The sequence below is a fragment of the Typha latifolia genome, chromosome 1 (genome assembly GCF_019914945.1).
Source record: "Typha latifolia isolate L0001 chromosome 1, TyphaL0001v2, whole genome shotgun sequence".
In the NCBI taxonomy this organism is placed as follows: Eukaryota; Viridiplantae; Streptophyta; class Magnoliopsida; order Poales; family Typhaceae; genus Typha; species Typha latifolia.
The window spans coordinates 6,113,013-6,127,151 of NC_133086.1; the positions used below are offsets into that span (position 1 = coordinate 6,113,013).

General features: G+C 38.5%; 3 protein-coding genes across 6 annotated transcripts; 2 read left to right on the forward strand and 1 right to left on the reverse strand.

Moving 5' to 3' along the window:
- The first annotated feature begins 1,616 nt into the window (after window positions 1–1,616).
- LOC140799995 (cytochrome P450 709B2-like) lies at window positions 1,617–5,185 on the forward strand. The gene is made up of 5 exons (XM_073154611.1): window positions 1,617–2,021; window positions 2,192–2,415; window positions 3,796–4,046; window positions 4,145–4,520; window positions 4,594–5,185. Exons 1-5 carry the CDS (start codon window positions 1,748–1,750, stop codon window positions 5,023–5,025), a joined length of 1,557 nt encoding a protein of 518 aa, XP_073010712.1. The 5' UTR covers window positions 1,617–1,747; the 3' UTR covers window positions 5,026–5,185.
- A 535-nt stretch (window positions 5,186–5,720) lies between these two features.
- Window positions 5,721–9,123, forward strand: LOC140802256 (cytochrome P450 709B1-like). The gene is made up of 6 exons (XM_073157720.1): window positions 5,721–5,735; window positions 6,240–6,558; window positions 6,986–7,209; window positions 7,894–8,141; window positions 8,235–8,610; window positions 8,692–9,123. The coding sequence occupies exons 1-6, from the start codon at window positions 5,721–5,723 to the stop codon at window positions 9,121–9,123; spliced, it is 1,614 nt and encodes a 537-aa protein (XP_073013821.1).
- Window positions 9,124–11,231: 2,108 nt separating this feature from the next.
- Window positions 11,232–13,118, reverse strand: LOC140800003 (S-adenosylmethionine synthase 1-like). 4 transcript variants are annotated; one of them, XM_073154631.1, is made up of 2 exons: window positions 13,017–13,118; window positions 11,232–12,548 (listed from the first exon to the last, which is right to left on the reverse strand). In XM_073154631.1, exon 2 carries the CDS (start codon window positions 12,546–12,548, stop codon window positions 11,352–11,354), a length of 1,197 nt encoding a protein of 398 aa, XP_073010732.1. In that variant the 5' UTR covers window positions 13,017–13,118; the 3' UTR covers window positions 11,232–11,351. The 4 variants fall into 4 exon arrangements, with proteins under 4 accessions (XP_073010732.1, XP_073010726.1, XP_073010746.1 ...); XM_073154625.1 differs by having other exon boundaries at window positions 11,232–12,551; window positions 13,017–13,109; XM_073154645.1 differs by having other exon boundaries at window positions 12,890–13,019.
- Window positions 13,119–14,139: the final 1,021 nt, after the last annotated feature.

Sequence of the window (14,139 nt, forward strand, 5' to 3'; positions counted from 1 at the left end):
GCGGATCTTGATCGATCTCGATCTCTTTCTTCCCCTCCCTCGGCTAGGGCACCCGACGCGAGCTCGGGCGAGCGACGACGGCGACCGAGAGCGGCGAGTGGCGAAGGCCACTAGCGACGGCGACAGTGAGCTCGACGACGAGGTCATATCGAAGCTATTAGGAGGGGTGCCATCGTGCCACGTGCACGTACGCCGCCGGCACGGCCATCCTTGGTATCTTCAAACTAGCATTATATACTGCCAAATATTCCATGTCAAGATTGGAAGTAAATATCTAACACAAACCACATGTAGAAGTAAATAATCCTCAATCATGAGCATCTGAGAGATCATCTTTCTTATTTTATCCCTTGAGCCAAGACAGAGAAAGTTAATCACCCTTTATTTAATAAATATGTCCAGATGATTATCGCCCAATCTTCTGAATGATGCCAACGAATGCAATATTGCAATAAGAAGATCCATCATCAGTAGTGTCTGTTATTATGCCAAATTGTATTGCTTGTTCTATTTTTCTTCTTTGGTCACATATTTCTTACTTGATTGATAAACCTATCAGTAGTATACATGCCTCTGCTGGCATATGCATTTGGCAATTAGCCAGAAGCTTGATCTGAATAAATTACTGCCAAGTTGCAATTCACTTTGTTCCATACAATGTTCTTCAGCAAAGCATGGCCTTATCCTGATGGCCAAAACAGAATGTATGCCTTGAGAATCACAAATGTCATACTTCAGAATACAATAATTAATTATGGGAGTCTAAGATTATAAGTTGTTATGTTAGAAAAAAGCCAAAGGGAATCGACTATGTGCAGCCCTTCTACGACACGAGAATAGGTAACATAAATAGGAATTAAGAATAGATTAGAGACTCGTGGATTTTTAGACCTCCTGTAAAGTTGTAACTCTGATACCATATTAGATAATGAATTTATACGAAAGCTTATGCTTTAATAGTAAAAGAGACAGTAAACTATTTAAGAGCTTCCCTATTAATGGGGCACCTAAGATGCAGCTCCATATTAGCAGTGCTGTGCATAGAGCCAAAGTGCTTTATATATATATATATATAATTCTTCCCATTAAACTCAAACAAAGCTCCTTAACTACCTATCATAGATTGCATCACCAATGCCAACAATTTATGAAGTAAGTATCACAGTTGTCCGTTGTCATTGCATGCTCTTGTGAGCCCTTTCAACCACCTATTTCAATACCCCCTCAGCTTCTTTCTTCTAGCAGGTGACGCAAGTAAAAATTAAGTGACTCTGAAACAATCAAAGGCGTCTATAACTATAATAATATTAAGTGACGCAAGTAAAAATTCATATTAGCAATTTAAAATTTAGCCTAACTGTGATTTAAGTAAGGGAGAGAGTTGTCTTCCAATAAAAAGGTTGTTGGCCCATCAATTGTGATAGTACGTTTGGAGTTTTGTACACGTTACAGTTCCTTCGCAGCATCCTTATATTAACCATCCATGGATTTATGAGCCTTTTTCAAACGAGATGATGTCAGGTCAACTGTTTCGACCAAACTAGCCCTCTTCTAATTCTTTTTTTATTTATTATTATACTAAAATAGCCACCCAAATTTAATACAAAACTTACAGCGTTTTATGTGAATAGAGGAGACACTAAAATAATCAAGACCAGCGTTGCACATGTGATAAAAATGAGAAAGACAGATGTAGTAAAATCCTCCAGCTCCATTACCATCTTCTTCCTTCTTCTAGCAGGGTGATATGGATTACGTAGGACTAGTCTTTGGTGCTCTCGTGGTGATACTTGTCTCATGGCTATGGAACTTGTTGGTCTATCTAACATGGAGGCCTTATGCCATAACCAAGAGGTTCAGGGAGCAAGGGATTAGGGGTCCTTCCTACAAATTCTGGTCAGGTTCACTTGAGGAGATGAAGAGCATGAGAAAGGCTTCAGAGGGGGTGGTCTTGGACATCCACTCTCATGACATCACTCCCAGGATCCATACCCACTTTAGCAAATGGATATCACAATATGGTATGCTTCTAATTTCCCCTCTTTACGTTTGAGATGCTTGGGTTGTAGATGTTGCTCAGATTATATTGATGCCATTATTTTTATTATAGTATAAGATGCAATAGCTCATGAATGGATGATTTGGGTTACATTTATATTCATACGTGAGTTATGGTTGCTTGGTGTTAAAGGAGGGACATTTTTGTTTTGGATGGGGCCGCAACCAAGGATCTGCATCACTGATCCTGAGATGGTTAAGCAAGTGCTCTCTAACAAATTTGGGTTCTACACCAAGCCAACTATGAACCCTAGCTTGTTTGCTCTAGTGGGTAAGGGATTGTTTACATCAGAAGGGTCAGACTGGGCGGTCCGTCGGAGGATTATCAACCCTGCTTTCACCATGGTCAAGCTCAAGGTCAGCCCTGCCCTCCTGTTTTCACCATGGATTGTTACATGTTTTGTGATATTTATGGAGTCTGAACTAATCTGTTTATTAGTTTACTGGATATATGGCCCTTCGATTCGTCATTTGACAATTGATTGGTAGCCATAATTTTGTTTTCGTAAACCAAAGTGCCATGTCTGAAATTTATAGGTTCATGTTAAGGAAGATTGAAATTAAATTTCTGTTGGATCATTTAGTTGAGTCTCTTCTTTGAGTCTATAATCTATATATATATGATTTTGTGAATTGAGTTATGAGACTAGAGGAAGAAGTTAATTTTGCTTTTGATGCATTGTATTAGTTATGCTGCAGTACTAGAAAGCTGACAAGAATCCTCAAGTGGTTTGGAAAAAGTACCCACTGAATCTTAATAAAGATTTAGCAAGGGAAGGAGATTGCAACATCATTATAAAGGGCCATCGTTCTACATGACTATACATTTTAAGGGAGAATGCAAAACAAATTGATTTTATCTTGAAAATATTGATGAGAATTCTCACTGATTGAGTGAACAAGATTACACACTGTTTGCAGACTTTTCTTTTCCTTTCTTCATAGCCAGAAGAAACTAATCCTACAAAAGAGGAGCAGAACTTCCTGTAAAATTCAAATTACATAAAAGTAGAGTAGGACCCTTGAGTTTAAAAACTTGTGAACTAGCTGACATTGCCAAAGATAATAAAGTATATAAGGAAAGTAGGAAACTTCATTTCTTTACAATTTAGAAGGTTTCAAGGGCAAGTTTAATTGACGACGCCTTATACAATACAAAAATCTAATGAAAGCATGTATTAACAAATGCTGATGATGTCGGTATCTTTGTCTAATATGAATTTTGTGTTTAGGATATTTATCCAGTTTATACCTTTTTTTTTTCTTGTCCTTAACGTATATAAACAACTAGAAACAACTCAAAGACCATATTCAATTATTGATTTATTTCTTCCCTAATTGTTCAAGGCAGATGGAAGATTCCAAACTCGATTGTAAAATAATAAAGCAAATGCAAGTATGCAGCAAGATGATTCATTTCAATGTCTTACTATGATTTTAGTGTCAAGTTTCTTTTTCCCCCTATTACAATGTTCTCCTAAAGTGTTCTCTCCTATAGATAATTACTGCATCTTACACCAAGAAAAAAAAATAGTAATGTAAATTTCCTCAACCATCATGATGTAATATATCATTCTGAATCGTGTTTTGGACTGCTGAACTTCCTTCAGATTAAAGGACGTGCAATTCTCACTTTATGCAATTATTACTAATACAAAGACAATCTCAGGAGAGAGTAGTATTGGATGTATTCTGGCATAAACGAAGAGTTTCTGCTGACCTTTTCTTTTGTGATAGATGATGACGAAAACAATGACAGAATGTGTTCAATCGATGATTGAAGGGTGGCAAAGTCAGGCATTTCAAGATGAGAGTCAGCAGAACGAAGTCAGGGTTAACAGAGAATTTCAAGAGTTAACAGCTGATGTTATCGCTCGCACTGCTTTTGGAAGCAGTTACAAAGAGGGAAGAGAAGTCTTTCTGGCACAGAGGGAGCTCCAAAATCTTGCCGAAGCAACTTTGCTCAATGTTCATTTACCAGGATTCAAGTAATCTTACTTCGCCAGGGGCATCCTAAAGCCCAAGGTTTTTTAGTTCATTATATATCAAGAGATATTTACCCATAATGATATCCTTTTGGTTGCAGCCATCTTCCTACTAGCACAAATAGACAGAAGTGGAAGCTAGAAAGGAAGCTAAATGACAGACTCTTAAAGATCATGCAATCTAGGCTCGACTCCAAAGAAAGAGGATATGGAAATGATTTGCTTGGGTTGTTAATGGAGGCTTACACATCGGACCAAAGCCAGAAGCAAGAGGATAAGAGGATGAACATGAATGCGATCATAGATGAATGCAAGACATTCTTCTTTGCTGGCCATGAAACCACCTCTCATTTACTAACTTGGACTACGTTCCTGTTGGGCACAAACCAAGAATGGCAGGAGAGGCTGAGGGGGGAGGTCCTGAGAGAATGTGGAACAAAAGTTCCTGATGCTGATATGCTCGGGAAGTTGAAATTGGTAAATCCATCAGACTGTATCAGACTCTATATTTTCCTTCTTCAGGTCATCATTCATTTATGTCAATCTGCAGGTGACCATGGTTCTTTTAGAAACACTGAGACTCTATGGCCCAGTGTCACTCTTGGTGAGGAAAGCTGGGAAAGACATGAACTTAGGAAGCTTAAAAATTCCAAAAGGCACTGAAATATCAATGCCGATTGCACTTATGCACCACGACAAAGAGATATGGGGTGCTGATGTTAATGAATTCAATCCATTAAGGTTTCAGAATGGGATTGCAAGAGCTAGTAAACATCCAAATGCACTGTTCTCATTCTCGATCGGACCACGAGTATGCATTGGTCAGAACTTTGCTATGATGGAGGCAAAGGCGGTGATTGCCATGATCCTCCAGAGGTTCTCATTCTCTGTCTCCCCAAAGTACATACATGCACCAGGAGTCTTTATTACTCTGCAGCCTAAGTATGGACTTCCCATAGTTTTTAGCCCCTGGCATGTTTAAGATAGATTCTTCTTCTGTTGTACCTCTAATTCTTCTCCATTAAGAAAACTATGTCCTGTAATTATACCGCCATCACATTCCGAAAACCATGATTGTATTATTATATCTTTGTCTTGCTGTATGGTGGGAATATTATGTTGATAATTTCTGTATTTTAAAACACTGCTGTACATTGTTAATTTTTGGATCTCATCAAACTTGAGAAAGGGTCAGATGCATTCTTTATCTTTAAATTTACAAATCTTCGAAGCCACAAGAGAGCACAATGTGGAAGTAAATATCTAACACAAACCACATGTAGAAGTAAATAATCCTCAATCATGAGCATCTGCGAGATCATCTTTCTTATTTTATCCCTTGAGCCAAAGACAGAGAAAGTTAATCACCCTTTATTTAATAAATATGTCCAGATGATTATCGCCCAATCTTCTGAATGATGCCAACGAATGCAATATTGCAATAAGAAGATTCATCATCAGTAGTGTCTGTTATTATGCCAAATTGTATTGGTTGTTCTATTTTTCTTCTTTGGTCACATATTTCTAACTTGATTGATAAACCTATCAGTAGTATACATGCCTCTGCTGGCATATGCATTTGGCCATTAGCCAGAAGCTTATCTGAATAAATTACTGCCAAGTTGCAATTCACTTTGTTCCATACAATGTTCTTCAGCAAACCATGGCGTTATCCTGATGCCAAAACAGAATGTATGTCTTCAGAATCACAAATGTCATACTTCAGAATACAATAATTAATTATGGGAGTCTAAGATTATACGTTGTTATGTTAGAAAAAAGCCAAAGGGAATCGACTATGTGCAGCCCTTCTACGACACGAGAATAGGTAACATAAATAGGAATTAAGAAGAGATTAGAGACTCATGGATTTTTAGATCTCCTGTAAAGTTGTAACTCTGATACTATGTTAGATAATGAATTTATTCAAAAGCTTATGCTTTAACAGTAAAAAAGACAGTAAACTATTTAAGAGCTTCCCTATTAATGGGGCACCTAAGATGCAGCTCCATATTAGCAGTGCTGTGCATAGAGCCAAAGTGTTATATATATATATATATATATATATAATTCTTCCCATTAAACTCAAACAAAGCATCTTAACTACCTATCATAGAATGCATCACCAATGCCAACAATTTATGAAAAATATCACATTTGTCCGTTGTCATTGCATGCTGTTGTGAGCCCTATCAGCCACCTATTTCAATACCCCTCAGCTTCTTTCTTCTAGCAGGTGATATGGGCTATCTTGAATTGGCACTGGCTGCCTTGGTGGTAGTTCTTATCTCAAGGCTTTGGAATGTGCTAGTTTATCTAATATGGAGGCCATTTGTTATAACAAAGAGGTTTAGAGAGCAAGGGATCAGAGGGCCTTCCTACAAGTTCTGGTCAGGGTCACTTGAGGAGATCAAGAACATAAGAAAAGCTTCAGAGGGAGTGGTCTTGGACATCCACTGCCATGACATCACTTCCAGGGTCCTCAGCCAGTACACCAAATGGATATCACAATATGGTGAGCTCCTGGTTTTTCTTGACATCCTTAGTTTTCTGTTTTTTTATGTCAGAATAACATGGAGGAAGATATCCTTAGTTTTTTTTTTTTAAATGTCAGAATAACATGGAGTTCCTTATTTTTCTAGATGCATGAAAAGAGAAAAGAAATGGGTCACTTTGCATGTCACCACTTATTCTGTCTTGTTGCAAAAGAAATTCTGATATACTTGCAACTTGTGGTTCTTCCCATTTTTTTCCATCTCTGAAGACAGAGAAAAAAGAAACAGTACTACAAGAAGAGCATTTCAGCTAGAAAAAGAGGAACCCATTTGCAAATATATCGAAAGAATAAGATAAAGTTTACAGCAATAAAACTGAAATATAGGTAGTTATATACAAAAGAATCCTGAGAAAAATACATAAGATATGCTTGCCTGGTGCCACAGGAAGAACATTCTTGTATTGGTTTGGACCAGAGCCACACATCTGCATCACAGATCCAGAGATGGTTAAACAAGTGCTTTCAAACAAATTTGGGTTCTACACGAAACCTAATCGAAACCCAAACATTTTTGCTTTACTGGGTAAAGGACTGGTTTTTGCAGAAGGGCCATACTGGGCGCGGCACCGAAGGCTGGTTAGCCCTGCTTTCGCCATGGATAAGCTCAAGGTCAGCTCTCTATGCTCCTCTGTGAACTACTTATAATGGTAATCAAGCAAGCATAAGCTGATACAACAATACAACATAAGGGGACCACAAAAGACTATGGTCTTTAATGTTATAGAAAAAGAGATTAGCACCTCGAGTCGGAATGAAAAAGGTGTAAATTATAAAAGAACATAAAAGGTTGCATAACATGAAGATTCTCTTTTACTTCAGAAAGTTTCAGGGACCATTTTATTTCCTAAGGTGCAATAGGAAAGCTTATTTCATGTAGAATATAGTTTCGACTTTTCAGTATCTTTATCCATTATCCTGTAGATTCTGAATTTCTGATGGCAGCTACAAAATCAGTAGATCACATGGAAGCATGCATCAAGATGATTCATCTATGTAAGATATTAATATTGATGTCAGATCCTCTAATTTCGATATCCTTCTGATCAGTCTTCTGCTATAGATGATTGTTTTGACTTTTATCTTATGAAAAAAAAAAAAACAGATGTAATCATCCCATTTCCTTAACCTTCATCATGAAATACCTCAATGTAATTTGTCTTTCAGACTGATTGGTTGTTTAAATTCTTAACAAACATAAAGGACCATATATGCAATTCTTAGTATAAAACAATGGTCCGTCTAAGAAGAGACAAATAGTATATGATACATTTGCTAACTATTTTTCCATGATAGTTGATGACCAAGAAAATGGCAGAATGCACTCAATTGATGACAGAAAGGTGGCATGGCCAAGCATTTAATGAGGATCAGCAGAAAGAAATTGAAGTTGGCAGAGAATTTCAAGAGTTAACAGCTGATGTAATCTCTCACACTGCTTTTGGAAGCAGTTTCAAAGAGGGAAAAGAAGTATTTCTGGCACAAAAGGAGCTGGTGATGCTCGCTTTAGCGACTTTGTTTAGTGTACATTTACCAGGATTCAAGTAATTTCATTTTTCCAAAAGACACCCCTCATGCTCCAGCAGAATATAACTTAAGATATCCTTAAACAAAAATGATATCCTTTTTTCTTGCAGATCTCTTCCTACTAGGACAAATATAGAGAAGTGGAAACTAGAAAAGAAGGTGAGAAACACACTCAAAAAGATCATACAATCCCGACTCGACTCCAAAGGATCTGGATATGGAAATGATTTGCTTGGATTGATGATGGAGGCTTGCACATCAGACTGCACTGCTAAGCATGACAATGAGAGGATGAACATGGATGAGATCATAGATGAGTGCAAGACATTCTTCTTTGCAGGCCATGAGACTACCTCTCATTTGCTAACTTGGACTATGTTCCTCCTGGGCACAAATCAAGAATGGCAGGAGAAGCTCAGGGAGGAGGTTCTGCGAGAATGTGGAAAGGAAGTCCCTGATGCCGATATGCTTGGGAAATTAAAATTGGTAAAATCCATTAGGCAATGCATCCACGTATCCCCATGTACTGTCCTAAATTCCTGATTGCCGATATCTGTCTACCTGCAGGTTACCATGGTTCTCTTGGAAGCCTTGAGACTATATGGTCCAGTAGCCATGACTGAGAGACAGGCCACCAAAGATATGAACTTAGGAGACTTAGAGGTTCCAAAAGGCACCGTATTGGCAATGCCGATTGCCATTATGCACCGCGACAAAGAGATTTGGAGTGCTGATGCAGATGAATTCAATCCGTTAAGATTTGAGAATGGGATCAGAAAAGCTGCAAATCATCCAAATGCACTGCTATCGTTCTCTATCGGTCCGAGAGCATGCATAGGTCAGGACTTTGCAATGCTGGAGGCAAAGATGGTGATGGCCATGATCCTCCAAAAGTTCTCATTCTCCATCTCCCCCAAGTACATACATGCACCAGCAGACTTGATCACAGTTCAGCCTAAGTATGGACTTCCCATAGTGCTAACCCCCTTGCATTTTTAAGATTGACACTTCTGTCATACTTATATGATTATATCCATCAGGACTTGATAATTTACGCATCTAGAGTGCACGACTATATGTTGCTAGATCTCCTTGTAAGCTAGAAAAGGAAACAGATCATCACCATCTTATTGAAAGTTTACAAACCTTTGTCAGGGAAAAGAATCACATTGAACAAGTTTTAAAATACACTAGTTGTCTAGTTTATCACTTGACATATTTGGGCATATTATAAACGTAGCATATGAGATGACAACATGTGGGCAGATCATGGATGTGGCATATGAAAAGAAGACCAGGTGGATAATTTCATTTAGGACAAATTAATTAGGTAGCATACAGTCATGATTGACAGATATAGAGTATGAAAGCTCAAGAATGCTTCAGAATTGATTATATATCAGTATATTAAAAATATTTTGGCAGACTCACATAATGTAGACCCATGTCCCAAAATCTACCGCTCTTGAGACTCCTGTCTTAGATCAGATTTACAACCCGTGTCCCAAAAGCATCGCCACTTCCAACGAATCAGAACTGAGACAACATCTTGTTACTCCTAACAGAGCAAGAGAGGAAAAGGAAACATCATAAAAGCATAGAAAGAAGCGATCTCCGTGACCAGCATCAATTGGGTATTCTCCAAACCAAATTCCCAGCACTATAACAGAAGAAAGATTGAATCTTTCCCACTTGGTCTTTCAGTACACAATCGACATTACTTAAGTCCAAACCAAAAACCCAGCATTGCTTTTGTCTTCCATCTAATAAGCATTCAATTGTAATGACAACTAACACTGGTAAGATAGCCAAAGTCAGTATGAGAAAATAAACAAAATTGAAAACATTAATCTGGGGTTGGGTGGAATCTAAAAGTTAAAAATATTATCTTTTTATATTTAAATTGTTTAAATCTTAACGTTAAGTTAACTTCAAGAGGCATCTATGTAGAAAAAAAATAACGAATTTAAAGAATATTCATGCAAAAAAAAAATGTGCTTTACAAAATATACATACAAATATCAAATTTAAAGTGGCATACAAACAAATAATAAACTTTTGAAGGGTATATATATGCAAAATAAAAAACTTTTTTCTTTCTTGTGCATGAATTGCTCTATGGCAGGTGGCATTATATGACTGGACAAGTGCTACAGATATTTGTGTTAATTTGTTATTGCTTTATTTTCTAAAGCAATTGAGTCATTGAGATCTTCTGGAGTAAAACAACTTATAAACATTTGTTCTGAAAATTTCTTTTCTCTAAGATCCTTGGTGCATTATCTAACATTGAATTTGAGTTGAACCAATGGAATCCAACATGACGCCACCAACAGGGAATTTCTCTCTCCATACTATAATTATTTATTAAATGTCGGCAAACAGTATGAATTTTTTTAAAAAAAATTAGAAGCATCTATAGTACAAAAACTAGAATACATGAGTACAGTACTAGGCTAAGCCTATGCAGTACAGGTAATGGGTTTGATAGTACAGTGCAAGAAGTTTTGAGGCCAGGGATTTAGTACCGGAGCCCAGCTGAGTAGTACCACAATTCCATGGCTATAAAGCCAAAGTTCTTAGGTCTAGATGCCAGGCTCTTATCAGCAGCAGAAAGCAAGAGGTTTAGGGCCAAGAGGAGGTATGTCCTAAGAAAAGAGAAAGGGGGGAAGAGCGAGAGGAGAAGCAGAAAGGCAGGGAGAAGGTAGAGCATGGGATGGGATCATCAACATACAATTAGTTGTTGTTGCTCTTCTCATGCACTGCCTCTTCCCTGGCTCTCCCTGGCACTCTTGCCCTACTTCTCTTGTTGCCATCTAGTTTTGTTGCTTTTGATTACTTTGATGTAGTTGTAAATGAGTTGCAGTTGTTGCTATGCAGTCATGAATGGTCGAGTTTCAAGTGCATGGATAAGTTCTATTAAATTGTTAACCATGACAAATTAGTACGTATCTATTGAGAGAAAAAGTGGTGCATTTGAGTAGAAGTATAGAACTTTTTACCTGTTGTTTTGATATCTTTAGTGTCAGATGGACTTCATAACCTGTCAATCATCATTAGATTAATATAAATATATACTACACAAAATTAAGCAGAGAGAGAGAGAGTACTCAGAACCTGCAAAGGTTTTTTTATATATGTATATGAGATTGGTGAACATTATAGAAAATTTTCCAGATATCATTAATTTTATTTAGCCACACAACTCTCCATAAGCTGGTTGGAATCTAGGCTGAAGGATTCTCCCACTTGAGAGGCTTCACCACCTCCCAAGTGAAGTCAGGGTCGTCCCTGCCGAAATGGCCATAAGCTGCAGTCTTTAGATACCTACCATTGCGGCCACCTCTGTTCAGCTCCAGATTGGTCATGATCATTCCAGGCCTGAAGTCGAAATTCTCTTCCAAAATCTTCAGCACCTCCCTGTCGGAAATCTTTCCGGTTCCGTAGGTGTCCACGAACACTGATAAAGGCTCCGGCACGCCAATGGCGTACGACAACTGAACAATGCAGCGCCGAGCAAGGCCACTTGCAACGACGCTCTTGGCCGCCTGCCTTGCAATGTAAGCACCGCTCCGATCAACCTTGGTAGGATCCTTGCCGGAGAAGGCACCACCGCCGTGTGCTCCCCAGCCACCGTATGTGTCGATGATGATCTTCCGGCCGGTGAGCCCAGCGTCGCTGTGAGGGCCACCGATGACGAAACGACCAGATGGGTTGAGGTGGAAAATGGTGTTCTCATCAAGGTACTGCTCAGGGATGACAGGCTTGATGACATGCTCCTTGAGGTCGGCCGCAATCTCATCGTTGGTCACGGTCTCGTCGTGCTGGGTGGAGATGAGGACGGTGTGGACGCGAATGGGGACCATGGCGCCTTGGTCATTCCGGTACTCGACGGTCACCTGTGTCTTCCCGTCGGGCCTCAGCCAGGGGCAGGTCCCGTTCTTGCGGACCTCAGTGAGGCGAGCACCGAGCTTAGTGGCGAGGACATGGCTGAGGGGCATCAATTCAGGGGTCTCATCGGTTGCATAACCAAACATATGCCCTTGATCACCGGCACCCATCTCCTCGGGTCTTTTAGTGAAATGGCCATGAACACACTGAGCAATGTCAGGACTCTGCTGCTCAATGTTGACAATCACATTGCAGCGATCTGCGTCGAGGCCCACATCATCGGAGACGAACCCAATCCTGCGGCAGGTGTCCCTGACGATCTTCTCGTAGTCGACATGAGCCTTGGTGGTGATCTCCCCGAAGACCATGACCATGTTGGTCTTTGTACACGTCTCGCAGGCGACCTTGCTGTCGGGGTCTTCCGCCAGGCATGCGTCGAGAACGGCGTCGGAAATCTGGTCGCAGAGCTTGTCGGGGTGGCCCTCGTTCACAGACTCAGACGTGAAGAGGAAGGTGTCATCAACGTCGGCCATCTTCTTCAACCAGATCAAAAACAAGCAAATTAAGGAGGATACTGACCAAACAATGGATAATTTTCATCCTATAGCTTCAAGTAGTAATTTCATCAAACTATTATACGAACAACTCCCACAAGCAAATTGTCAAACAATGAGTTTTAAAAGTGCATGCTTTATGGTGAGTTATAATAATCTCAAACACAGTTTAAAGAATAGAGCAGCCCCGAATTAGATCCACATCCTAAAAGAAACATTTTTTATCGAAACTAACAACTCAATAATCTGACAGCAAAGAGCAATAAGTAGAAGGGCGAATAAAAATTGAACTTTTACTGATTCGTCCATAAAGAAGCAACCTTGCAAACAAAATTGCGCAGATCAACGTATTAATCCCAGAAAAATAATCAAAAAAATATACGAATTGAGTGAAGAAACCAAGCAACGGCACCGAATTCCAAAGGAATCGTAGTAGGGAGATCATACCTTGCAGGAATATTGGTAAAGAACCCTAAAGGCTATAGCTCGGTTGAATGGTGATCTTAAACCCCCCCCTTTCACCGCCTTTTTCCCTCGTTGACGGGTGTCAACGTTACAGGACACGATCCGGCTACTGCACAATTCTGACCGTCGGATGGGACCTCGGAATGTGTGGATGACCGATGCGGTGGTCGGCTCAGGCCCCACCTAAGGCTTCAGTTTTGCACGTCATCATCGTATTTCGATAATTAATCCTTGAATAGGTTTTTATTTAGGTTATATTCGAATCATATAAATAAAGAGAAATTTATCGAAAATAATCTACCCTTTGTCTTTGTTATTATTCATACTCCATCATATATATATATATATATATTTATTTATTTATTTATTTATTTATTATTTAACCCTTACGTCTTATTTTTAGGTACCCATCGAAATCAAAAATATATTTCATTACTTTTAAAAATAAAAAATAAAAAAAATATCTAAAATGCTTCTTGCTTTATCTTAAAATATGTTTTAATTTTTATCATAACCTTAAAGACCTATTTAAGGATATTAAAATCATTCCATATGTATAGTTCATTTAAGTAATGAAGGTATACTAGAGTGATACTAGAGGGTGAATGTTAATAAAGACAAAAGGTAGGTTATTTTCGATAAATTTTCCTCTTAAATATAAATCGGTTTTGTAGGTAGTATATGCGTGGTATAGTTTTACTTCCTATCGATTATCCAAGTCCTCATTTAGTTAAGAGCAAAATAGAATTTCTAAAAGTTACCAAGTTTAATCCCCTCTGCAGCTTATATATGCCTCAGTGTAGTTTATCTGATATAATTTTCTTGGCATATGTGAATCTTTTATAGGCATTAGGCAATGGCCTTGTTGCCCAAACTTAGGATAATGGAATATTATATTACACAACAAATTTTTTTCCCCTTTTCCTTTATTCCAACTTAGAAACAAAACAGACTATAGCAGCTTGGTGAGAATGTTTTCTCTTGGTTGTAATTGGTATTATGTTCTGGATATATATTGATGGGAGATCTTATAAGAATATATGATTGATGATCAATATTGTACATAAATTTAGAGCAACAATATTAACACAACATATGTCTTATG